Below are 12601 nucleotides of genomic sequence, written 5' to 3'. Positions count from 1 at the left end.
AGGTACTCCCTTTATTCCTTCTGCTGAGTTTTCCTGCATTTTAACCGATTCGCATCATCCAATAACTGTCTGGTGCATACGCTGTGGGCTGTTTCTTCTGCTTCTCCCTTCTCGTAACTTAGGGCTTCGTCTTCATTACAACGAACCTTCGTTCGTTCGTTTCTTCATCCTTCTTTCACGATCGAGTCGGCCTCTGCGAACCCTGCTCACCTTTCCCTTTCTTTTTCCCTTGCAGTTTCCGCGATGGCTCGCTCAAAGATCACCCCAAATCCTCCTCCCTCGTCACGTAACCCTCTGTCTCAAGCACACAACCCCCTACGAGCACCTGGTGCTTCTTCTTCCCAGGTTGAGAGGCCTGCAGCCCCTCGTCCTGACCTGGCTCAGGCTACGCCACCGGTTGCCGGAGGTGCCTCCGTTCCTTCCCCCAACTTCAAAAAGCTATACCTATGGGCCACCCCGACTTTGCTGAAGGAAACTTCCTCAGTAAATTCTGCTGGAACAGTTCTCCGATTGAAGAAAGGGGAGGACCCCCACCTGTCGTTCCACAAGGAGCATGACGACAAGATGATGGTGCTACCTTGCCCCCCCGACTTGCCAGTGTGCGCCGACGACAAAGGGAACAACCGCGGGTTGTTCTGCTTCGTATACACCACCCTGTTCAAGAAGGTGAAACTTAGGTTTCCCTTCACTCGTTTTAAAAGAGAGCTACTTACCGAGCTCGACATCGCCGCCGCCCAGCTCCATCCCAATAGCTGGGCATTCGTGCGGGCGTTCCAAATCATGTGCGCACATCTGGGACTGCCAGCGTCAGTGGACGTTTTTCTTTTCTTGTTTGAAGCCAAGCATCCAGGAGATCGCCTCTGGATGAGTCTGAACGGGATCGCTGGGAGGTCGATCTTCTCCATCTTCCAGCAATCCTACAAGGATTGGAAAGGCAAGTTTGTCCAAGTGCGCCCAAACGACAAGGACGCCTCGCTGCTCGACGGCTTCCCCTTGTATTGGGTAAACAAGGGGAATAAAGAGTCCAAGGGAAGCTTCAGGAGGCCAAGGAGCCCCGACAACATGGGAGCCTTGGACAAAGATCTGTGCCTCTTTTGGAAGAGCGTGGCAGACCTCAACATCACTTTCCTTACCACTACGCTCATCTCCTTCGAGTTCTTCGAAGATCAACTCGAGGCTCGCATAGGTTAGCGCTTCAACATTTAAGTCTTTGCCTTGTGCTATCCCTCTGTTAACTGTTGCTGGGCGTCTTGTCTGTTGTGCACAAGACTTTGGTTTTATTTTCTGCATCACTTATCTGCCTTTCTTGCATACTGACTTATGCGTTTTTCTTTCTCTCTGAGCTGACCCATGTTCCTTTGCATTATGCAGACCTCATGTTGGGCAAGGGAAAGCTGGCTGAGTTGAGGGCACTCGCCCGAGCCCATGGGTTGGCGTCGGGTTCCCAAACCGTGCCAAACTCAGTGGTAGAGATCGCCGCCGCCCAGGGGAGATCGCTTCGGAGGCCCAGCCCACCCAACAACGCAAAAAGCTCATCCTCAGGAAGCCAAAGAGGAAAACCCCTCAGGTGGTCCAAGAGGATGACGAAGAAGACGATGAGGCGACTGAAGATGGCCTTATCACCAAGAGGAAGAGGGTGGCGCCTTCTTCACCATCTGCTCCACCTCCTCTTCCAACATCAACACCACCTTCCACACCAGCTCCACCTCCCATACTGCTTCCTGCTCCAGCTCCCACCTCGCCAGTCCAAGCAGTTCCTCTGGCATCTGCGCTCCCTGTGGTTGAGGCTACCGAGCCCAACTTCATGGAGAACCCCCCGAGCGCCTCCACGCCATACGTATTTGCTGGAGGGGGTCCTCCTTCAACTGCCTCAGCTGCTGAAGCTACACCAGGCGGGGATGAAGGCGCTCACAACTCGCCTATCCTCATCACCGAATCCCCGTCGTCGCCACCACGCCAAGAAGCTCCCATTCAACAACCAACTCAAGAAGGTGGCGGCGAGAACCAACAACAAGCCCCCCCGGTGCATCCACAAGCAAGCCTCTCTCTTGAGGTCAAAAGGGTGTGGGAGCCCTTCTCAGCAAAACTGAAGATGATGGCGGAGGATTTCCCCTCCATCATATCCAAAGCTGTGGAGAGTTCCACCAAGAAGCTCCAGGATGACATCTTCACACTCCGAGAGGAGAATCGCACCATAAGGATTGAGGCGGAGAGGTTATCCTGCAATCTAACGCTCGCCGAGATCGATCACTCCCGAGTGGAAGATGCTATGAGCACTGAGCTCCGGGTGGCACGCAAGGAGGCCACCGATCTACGCCATAAGGTGCAGCTCTTAGCTCAAGAGAAGATTGAGCTGGAGAGCAAGTTGGTCCCTTATCGCGTCAAAGTGGCTGACCTGGAGGCGCTGATCAAAGCAGATGCCGCCAAGGTAAAAATCCTTGAGAAGAGGTCAGCCGATCGGGAGGTCTTCTTGGGGAAGGTTGAGAAGGAGAGAGACGACACCATGGCCAAACTCGCCGAGGCCAAAGAGGAAAATGGGAAGATCACCACACAGCTGGCCCAGGCGCAGGCGGAATCCAAGAAGGTTACTGAAGACCTTTTTCAAGCTCGGGAAACAATTGAAGAACTCAAGAAACAAGGTGAAGAGCTGAAGCAGCAGAACGAGGGGCTCAAGAAACAGATTGAAGAACTTGAGCTGAGCTCCGCCCAGATTCTCGCCGCTGGATTCGACGCTGCCTTGGAACAATTTGCCTGCCTTGGAACAATCCATGGAGCTTCCACATTCATCAACAAAAACTGCAAGAAAGGAGACACAAATCCATCATAGAGGTGTTTGGCTCTTGTAAAGACACATTGAATTTGAAGTAAAGTTACTCTTCTCAAATTCAGTGAGAATTTGTGAGACTTGTTCTCCTTTTCCTAGTCTTATCTTGTAAGTCTTTGGGAGCTCTCAAGTGGCAGCATTCTTCACTCATCTTGGAGTCTATTCACATTCTAAGTGGCGTGAATCACTTCCATTGCTTCAACCACATAAGTTTTTCCGACTTTTCATCTTCTTCTTCCATTTCCATTCCATATAAAATGCTAAACATGTCTTGTTCATTTGTTCTAAATTTCAATCGGTAGAATGTTAATGTTTCTTGATTCTAATCGGATGAATGTTTTTGTTGGATGTTTTAATCGGTTCATTTCTTTTAGAATGTATTTCTATTCGGTTTAATGGAGTTGTATCATAGATTCAATCGGTTCATTGTCTTTGTTTTGTGTTCTTGATTTTCCTTAATTGCTTAAGAATCTTGATCCTAATTCTAGAATGTGCCAACTAATGAATCAACCTAAAATCAACTCACATCATGTGGTATCATGAGCTATGGTTTTGTTCATCTTTTTGAGTTGATTTGGCACTTTTAATTCAAGCAATTTACACACAAGTACCTTTTCTTTCATGTACTTTTACATTCTTGTTCTTTAAATTCATGTACCTTTACTTTCTTGTCATTGCATTCTTGCTTTTAATTTTCCAGCACCTTTAATTCTTTGCAGAATTTCTTTTACCTTGTTATATTCATTGCATTTTTCATTTTGAGTATATTCCTTGTTGTGCCTTTTCATTGATCTTGCTTTTTACTTTGTGTCATATGTTCTTTAGTGTTCTAGGAGTTATTACTTTGATTCTTCTTGCTTACTTTTAATTGTGAACTTTACAATTCAATTAGAAACTTGTTCTAGTAAAAGTTGATGTTAAGTTCCAAACATATGATTGCAAGTGTTCAATTATCTTGAATCCACCAACATTTTTTGTGAAATTTAATGTTCTTGACACTTTGCATAATGCAATTTGGATTAAAATAGCGAAAACAGCAAGCTCTTTTCATATTACCAAAACAGTACCGTTTTAAATTCAAAAACAGTAAAGAATTTCAAAACAGCAAGGTATTATTCTTAACAAAACAAAAACAGCAAAGAAATTTGTTCCAAAGACATCTTGCTTATCATTTGATTTAGAAATTCATTTTCACATCCATGGATTCAACTTGATTGACAAATTGTTTTCTACTTTGTGGAATTTTGTATCCTTTTGCTTTAGCAATTTTCTAGTTCAAAAAGTTTCATAGTTAAAGGTTTAGTAAGATTCTTTGAGTATTCTTTTGTGTTTTTCTTGTTTGTCTTCTATTCCAAGTTTTGTCATATCTCTTTTCTAACTTTGGTTTAGCCTTTGTTGTTTTACACTTTTCTTGATGTCTTTTCTTCTTCCGTAAAAGTTTTGTGGTGATTTGACTTTGGGCAAGTGTGGTTTGCTTTGGCATCTTTCACTTGAGAATTATCCAATCAACAAGTGAGATTTTGGTTAAGGAAAGAAAAATTTTCTTTGAGTGCTTCATTCCTTTTCTTAATTTTGGTCATGAGCAAATTTTCATTCTAATTTGATTTCTCAAATTGTTTGTTCATTGTGTTTGTTTGTTAATATGGATCATCTTTCTAGTGGTGATCATCTAAGCCTCATTCTCCTTAAAAAGCTTTTCTAATTGGAGAATTGAAGGAAGCTAAAAGAACCATTGCACAAAAAGAGGAAGCATTAAGACAAATGGAGGAAAGACTCCAGAGATTGGAAATGCAACATGAAAGATCTCCAAGACAAAGAAGACAACATCATAGATATGAATCAAGAAGTTCTTATCATGACTATGATGAAGAAACCAAATGGAGAAGGTAACATTATGAAGATAGGCGCCAACATGTGGCAAAGCCTTATTTACCATTTGTAAAATTGCCTAGTTTTAGTGGAGATAGTGATCTTAATATGTATTTAGGATGGGAGGCTAAATGTGAACAAATTTTTAATGTGCATGAGGTCCAAGATGACCAAAAGGTAAAATTAGCCTCCCTAGAATTCTTAGACTATGCCATGCAATGGTGGCATAAAATTGTAATGGACAGTGGGCTAAACAAGAGACCAACCGTGGTTTCTTGGGAGGATTTAAAAGAATGCATGCACGCTAGATTTGTGCCTCCACACTATAGGGAAAACCTTTTTTTCAAACTCCAAAGGTTTCATCAAGGCATGCTAAGTGTGGATGTTTATTTTAAGGAACTTGAAACGCTTTTAACTAATATTAACATGCATGAAAGTGAGGAGTTCAAAATGGCTCGCTTTGTTAGTGGTTTTAAAAGGGAAATCCAAGATGTGGTAGAATTATGAGTATACTTCTTTAGAAAAATTGGTTCACCTTGCCATCAACGTAGAATCACAAAATTCCAAGAAAAACTCTTTTAAAAATTCTCATAATGATGGCTTTTACCACACATCTTGGACAAATAAACAAAAATCTACTTCAACTTTTTCCTCCAATTTTAAAAAGGAGTCCACTTACAAAACAAAGGATTCTAACCCCTCACCTTCAACTCCTATTTCACCTACCAAAACCTCAAGTAAAAAATGTTTTAAATGTTTAGGTTTTGGTCATATAGCCGCAAATTGTCCAACAAAGAGAACCATGATGGTTAACATAGTGATAATTCTTCTAGATCTAACTCGCCTTCCCCTTCAAAAACCCTTAGTGATAATGATTGTGAAATACCTTGTGAAGGTGACTTATTGATGATAAGGCGAATGCTGGGAACAATTTCATGAGGACCAAATAAAAATGAAAACTAAAAGAAAATGAGAAAGCAAAAGAAGTAAGTACTAAACCGAGTCACAATATTTTATTCACTAAATCAATCATGTTGACTTGTGCTATGCCTCAACTTGCGCCTCAAAGGTATTCTTCTTCTTTTCTTTTTCATTACCCAAGGTTCCTAATTCAACACCATCTTGGTTAAAGAATGTTAGGGATGATTTTTACATACCTCCTAAAGGTTTTTACCTTTTAAGAGGACTTTTTCCAAAGAAGATTATCATTCCCACATAATCTTTTCCAACCTGGTCTGTCTATAGGACCTCTTTTTCTGAACTCCCAACGCTTAACAAAACTAAGTCAAGTTTGTCTTTCTTTTCTTCAACTATTTTATTTGATAGCAAACTGACTTTGTTATATGCAGGAATACTAAATTCGTGGTCGAATTTTCTCCAACTTGAGTGGCATGATACAACCCAAATCCATAAAGAGATGACCATGGATGCAAACCTTGAAGGTTCATCTCAACAAACAAAAGAAGATGCCATCAATAGGAGGAATGGTCAAGGACCACAACACTTGAAGTCCTTCTTATTACTGTTCTTAACATTGAGGCCCAAGCCCAACAAAAGATTACTAAGAGCAAGGGATGAGCTTCAATTGATATTTCTTTAGAATATATTTCAAATAGAACATAAAAGGAAAGTATGAAAAGGAATATAGGACTTATGAGAAAGTAGTAGAAAAGTCACACTTTCCATAGAGTTTGTGACTTGTTTGGGGCGGCATTTCAAAATGCCTTTTCATTTGCTTCTTCCCACTTTTGCGTTTTGAATGACCGGCCCTCTACACTATATATAGAGGTGCTTGGCTCTTGTAAAGACACATTGAATTTGAAGTAAAGTTACTCTTCTCAAATTGAGCGAGAATTTGTGAGACTTGTTCTCCTTTCCCTAGTCTTATTTTGTGAGTCTTTGGGAGCTCTCAAGTGGCGTGATTCTTCACTCAACTTGAAGTCTATTCACCTTCCAAGTGGCGTGAATCACTTCCCTTGCTTCAACCACATAAGTTTTTCCAACTTTTCATCTTCTTCTTCCATTTCCATTCCATATCAAATGCTAAACATGTCTTGTTCATTTGTTCTTAATTTCAATCAGGAGAATGTTCTTGTTTCTTGATTCTAATTGGTTGAATGTGTTTGTTGGATGTTTTAATCGGTTCATTTCCTTTAGAATGTATTTTTATTCTGTTTAATGGAGTTGACTCATAGACTCAATCGGTTCATTGTCTTTGTTTTGTGTTCTTTATTTTCCTTAATTGCTTAAGAATCTTGATCCTAATTCTAAAAAGTGTCAACTAATGAATCAACCTAAAATCAACTCACATCACTTTTACCTTCCAAGGGCATAAGGTTATCTTAAAACCTCTCTCTCCTAAGGAGGTTCATGAGGACCAACTAAAAATGAAAACAAAAAGAGAAAATGAAAAAGAGAGAGAAAGAAAAGATAAATTGAGTCACACCATATCATCTTCCACCACTAAATCAATCATGTTGACTCGAGCCATGCTACAACTTGCACCTCCAAGGTGTCCTTCTTCCTTATCTTTTTATTTAACAAAGGTTTCTACCTACACACCATCTTTGTTAAAGAATGTTAGGAATGATTTCCAAACACCTCCTAAAGGTTTCCACCTTCTAAGAGGATTTTCTTCACAAAGATTTGTCATTCCCAAACAATATTTCCAAACATGGTCTGTATATACCGTCCCATCTTTTGAACTCCCTAAGTTTAAGGAACATAAGTCTAGTTCACATCCCACTCCTTGCACTATCTTATATGTGAGCCAACTGACTGTGTTATCTGTATGAGTTCTAAATTCGAGGTCGAATTCTTTCAAACCTGGGGGGAATGATACAAACCAAGACAACAAGAAGATTATCAAGGATGCACACTTTGAAAGGTCATCTCAACATTCAAGTGAAGACTTCACTAGAGATGGTCAAAGACCAGAGCATCAAAAGTTCTTCCAGTTGGTCTACTTAAGAATAAAACATGTTGTAAATAATTTGGGCTCACTTTAGGGGTCCAAATAGCATAAATAGCCTAGAATAAGGTTCCTTTAGCATAATATGGGGTGTGGGTAGCATTATAGCTTGTTCCGAAGGCATTTTGACCTAGTTTCTAGAAAGACAAGCCTAGATGCGGGTTTAACTTAGTCAAACCTTAAGGCTGCCCATTTTTCCCTTTTCCCATCCTACCCCTTTAGCTTGTTCTCCAAGGCTCCTTCACCTATAAATATGAGGCCTACCTAGTGTATTTTTCAAGTTGAAATTAATAGAAGAAAAGTTACACTGCACAAATTGTGTGAGGTGTTAGTGAGGTTTGAATTCCTCTTAGCATTTAGGTCTTATCTTGTGAGTATTGAGAGCTCTCAAGTGGCGGCTATCTTAACTTATCTTGGAGGCCAATCTCACTCCAAGTGGTGTGTTCCACTTCTCAAATCCATCACATAAGCTTTCTCCTTCCTTCATCTATTCTTCCATTGTCATTCTATTTTTACTCTTTGTATCATGTTCTTGTTTGGTTTTCCTTGTTTCCATTCGGCAATTCTATTTTGGTTTCTTTTCCTTGTTCTTTAATTCTGAACCTTCTAGCATCATTTTCACCTTATAATTGTCTTTTCCTTTTGCCTTTGTGAAATGAACCTTCACATCTACTTAACCACTTGGTTAAGTTAATGTCCAGTGAGGATTTTCCTAATGTCTTCACTCTTAAATTCCTAAAATCTCAATCTAAGTGTCACACCATAAAATGATCAATCCTAAAATCAACTCAAATAACTTATTAATTAAATAGTTTGAAAGTTGAAAATGGCATTGAACGAGTTGCGAAGCAAGAGGGTTAGTTTCTAATTTTTCTTTGCAATCAAATAGGTTATGATTCTTAGGAAGGAATCCTATTGGTACAAAGGAACTGGATCTGTTGTTGTTGTTGATTAGGTTAACACCCACTAAATTCACTTTAAGGCAATGGTTCCCTCTCATATTTGTACCATCACATGCATTATTCAAACCCAATACATGTTTTACTGGTTTGTGTTAGTTGTGCAGGACCCAAAGACTCGGTACCCTATTGTGGTTCGATTCAACAAAGTCAACTATGTCAATGTATCAATAAACAACTATGCCAATGTCGTATTTCAGTAATATTTCATATTAAAAGACAGACACTTATGGATATTTATTGATAAAATAAATATAATTTAACCCCTAATTTATGAATTTAAACCTCTATATATTTTTTTTGATTATGATATGAATTAAAACAATTTATTCTCAAATTTGTGTTAATTTCAGGATTCTAGGAGAAAATGGAGATGAAAGGGCTAAAGGAGAAAAGACAGGATGAAAAGGGAAAGATGGAATGTTCAAAACTCACCCAATCTCGCCCAAGTGAGCCCATAAAGAAGTTGGGTTTTTTTCTCGTCCAACTCCCCAAGCGACCAAAAACTCGTCCAAGCGAGAAGTCACTTAGCCAAGTTCAACTAGGTTAAATATAAGGCGTGAGACATAACTCTAGACATTATTGGGAGAATAAAATGTGATAGAAAATCCTAAAGGAGGCAACTATCAAGGAGAAACATCCTGAATCCTTTTTTCTTGTTTTCCATGTTTGTAATGGCGAACATGAGTGGATAATTCTATCATTTGAGATTGAAAGTAATATATTCAAACTATTATGTATTGAGGTCATATTTAAACATAATATTATGTTTTTTATTAATTATTCGTATTTTCATTTTATTCTTAATGCTTATTTTATCACGATTTTGATCTTTAGATTTGACTGAAAAGCACTTCTAAGCATATGACCTAAATGATAATGCTTAATATATTTAAATGCTAGGAATATATTTGAAATGTTAATTTCTATCAATATTTACTCGTAACGATAAGTAATTTTTATAAATATGTGAGGAATCGATATTTAGGTGACTATCTTAATAATTTTATATGTGACGAATCAATATAAATGATTTTTTTATGGAAATCAATGTGAATCAAAGACAGAATATTATTATGCTTTTCAAAATACAAAAGAGTGAGAAGGATGAACCTCAACTTCAATTTTTCCAATTGAATCAAACAACTCTTTAATTTTCTTGTACATTCTTGCAATCTGATACACAACAAACACCCAACAAAATTATACTTATTGTTTTCTATTTAGCGAATCTTATTCTTAAGAATTCAATTGTTCCTTGTGGGATCGATATTCTTCCTCAGGGACAAATTATTACTTCTGACACGATACACTTGACATAAAATAGTCATCTTTAATGAGTTAGGAAATGGGATTGGTTTCCCTTCTTACGGATATTGGGAGTTATATGTTGAGTCTATGTTACCTTTTTTGAGTAGTTAAATAGTTTTTACAAATCTACTTTGTGCATCTCCAGTACCTCTATGTTACTAATAATATGTACATGTTAGAAGTGGTAGAAATTTGGAATGGGATCAATCATTTGCTTAAGTCCAACTGTGCAAGCAGTACTACATATAAGATGGCTGAAAAAATGGAAAAGAAATATGAAATATTGGGGTGAGCCTAATAAGTTGAATATGGTATTGCTAATCGCTATTGTCTTAGATCCTAGATACAAAATGAGATAAATGAATTGGGCAAGTGATTAACTTTGTGGTTTGAAAAAGAAAAATAACGGACGTGCAAGGTTATCAGACTCGAAAGTCTCCTCAAACTCATGGGAGCCCTGTAAACCCGAATCATAAACCCAACTTGTAGACTCGTAAGAGTCTAATTCACATAAAAAATTTAACAAAAAAAAAATTATGATACCAATTCCATAATATTGAAATAAACAAGTTCATACACAAACAAAATAACTAAAACAACACATATGTTATCAAGTTTAAAAGTCTCATTCATCTAATCCGCTAAGGAAATCATCTCCAAGATCTTCATGATCATCTCCATCGTCATCTTCATCACCATCTTCATCATCATCTTCATCTTTATCACCATCAACATCATCATCATCATCATCATTAAAAACTATAATAAAATGTTATCAAAATCAGTTGCATCTAGAATTCAATCATTTAAACTTGTTTCTCCATCATCTAAGTCAACATTCACACCATCATCTTCAACTTGAGTTTCCTCAACCTCAACAACATTATCTTTTTCTTTAGTTATCCATTCATTATCGGACTCAATGTCTTCAAATGGGAAAGCAACAAATCTTCTAATTTGTTTGTTTCTCAACTTCGAGTTATAAATTACATATCTTGTTTCGGCAAGACGATGTTTGAATCTAAAAATGCCTCCATTAAATATTTTTTAGTAGTAATTACATTTCACTTTTCTTTTGTTCCCAGAAGCATCAGTTTCATGCTTCCATCCAATATTTGTTCGATTTCCTGCAACATTCTTACTTCTAGAGGGTAGTGGAAATGCTGAATTTGAACCACTTCCAAACATCTTACAATGTGCCAAAACTCTAAAAAAAAAAACAATCAATCAACCTAAATTTTAAAAAAATCCAATATGCCCAAAAAAACTAAAAAAATCCAATCTGGCTAAATATCTAAAAAATATCCAATCTACCTAAAAATATACCGTAAACCCAATCACCTGACAAACCCAACCCAATTTAAAAAGCCCCAACCTAATTAAAACAACCATAACCCTAAACCCAATATGTCTTAACCCCAAAAATCCATCGCAGCAGCAGCACAACATGTACCTGAAGTGCTTCGCGAACGGCGCGGCGACGAGGATGTGTGACGAGGTGCGACGAGCTGCGATGCGGTGCAACGAGCAGCAGTGCAGTGCGATGAGCAGCGGTGCGGTGCGACGAGGATGCTAGCGCGATGACAACAGTGAGGAAGACGGCACTGTGAGTGTGAAGAATGGAAACGGGTAAAGAAACCCTAAAATATAACCTAATCACACTGGTACACACCGTTTTGGGCCCTTTTTTCGCAACTCGGTGACTTGGTCTTGATATCGCGAGTTTGATCGATTCTAACCGAGTCCACTCCGAGTTTACTCAAACACGAGTTTACTCCCGAGTCGACTCGTCAACCCTCAGCAGACCCTTAAACTCGTGAGGGTTTACGAGTTAACACTAGGGTTTGATAACCTTGCGGACGTGTGTTAAAGTCAATATTAGATATTTGTTTGAAGTTGTTGTTTGATGAATATAAAAGTAAAAAAGGGGGGAGCTAAAAATGACACACAACAAATACATGTCGAGATACCTAGTTATAAGAATGATTCATATGGTCGGAATAAATTTGTACAAACAACAAGGTTAACCTATTCAAACAAATATGAACTTCAAAAACATTTAGAGGAAGAGCTCACAAATCATTTTGAATGTATATATACTTCTTTTCTTTTTGTAGTTTTTATCAAGCTTCATTATGGTGTACTCTCATGACTTAAAGATGATGGATATTCTGATTATATGACTCTTGTAGCCATTTGGTTCTCTTATCTTTTTGTTTATGTACACTTTGCCATTGTATACCACTACTTTTTCTGTACCAAACATTCATATTGTTGTTTGGTATTAGGGAAAAGGTGTTGACTGAGGTGGTTTTTAGAGAATCTAGTTTGGAAGTTGAATTAGAGGAGGAGGAGCTTGAGGAGGAGCATCAGCTGCTAGTGTGAATTTTACATATTATACATATTTTTATATTTATAAAAAAATTATTAAATTTTTGGTATTATTAAATTGTAATTTTATTATATTTTCTTAATATTTATATAATATTAAATTTTTTGTTACATATTATTATATTAATATTATATTAATTTTTTAAAAAGATATAAATTTAGATTTAGATTTAAAATTTAAAATTTAATTTCTTTTATAAAAATAAAATGTTTTATGAATGTTTCATAATCGATGAAATATTGTCTTAACACTTTAGAATGACAAATTTTTTTCGT

The 12601-nt window shown here is 37.9% G+C and overlaps 1 protein-coding gene across 1 annotated transcript; it reads left to right on the top strand.

Moving 5' to 3' along the window:
- The first annotated feature begins 243 nt into the window (after positions 1 to 243).
- On the top strand, positions 244 to 9028 carry LOC137838558 (photosystem I reaction center subunit IV, chloroplastic-like). The gene is made up of 3 exons (XM_068647805.1): positions 244 to 570; positions 8731 to 8822; positions 8977 to 9028. Exons 1-3 carry the CDS (start codon positions 244 to 246, stop codon positions 9026 to 9028), a joined length of 471 nt encoding a protein of 156 aa, XP_068503906.1.
- The last annotated feature ends 3573 nt before the right edge of the window (positions 9029 to 12601 follow it).

This window comes from Phaseolus vulgaris, chromosome 4 (genome assembly GCF_000499845.2).
Source record: "Phaseolus vulgaris cultivar G19833 chromosome 4, P. vulgaris v2.0, whole genome shotgun sequence".
Classification (NCBI taxonomy): Eukaryota; Viridiplantae; Streptophyta; class Magnoliopsida; order Fabales; family Fabaceae; genus Phaseolus; species Phaseolus vulgaris.
The sequence above is the reverse complement of the archived record's forward strand: the minus strand, read 5'-3'. Positions and strand labels throughout refer to the sequence as shown.

Coding starts and splice junctions, on each gene's coding strand:
- LOC137838558 (XM_068647805.1), top strand. CDS start 244: ATGGCTCGCTCAAAGATCACCCCAAATCCTCCTCCCTCGTCACGTAAC. Junction 571..8,730: donor AGCATGACGACAAGATGATG/GTGCTACCTTGC, acceptor TTAGTTGTGCAG/GACCCAAAGACTCGGTACCC. Junction 8,823..8,976: donor TATGCCAATGTCGTATTTCA/GTAATATTTCAT, acceptor TGTTAATTTCAG/GATTCTAGGAGAAAATGGAG.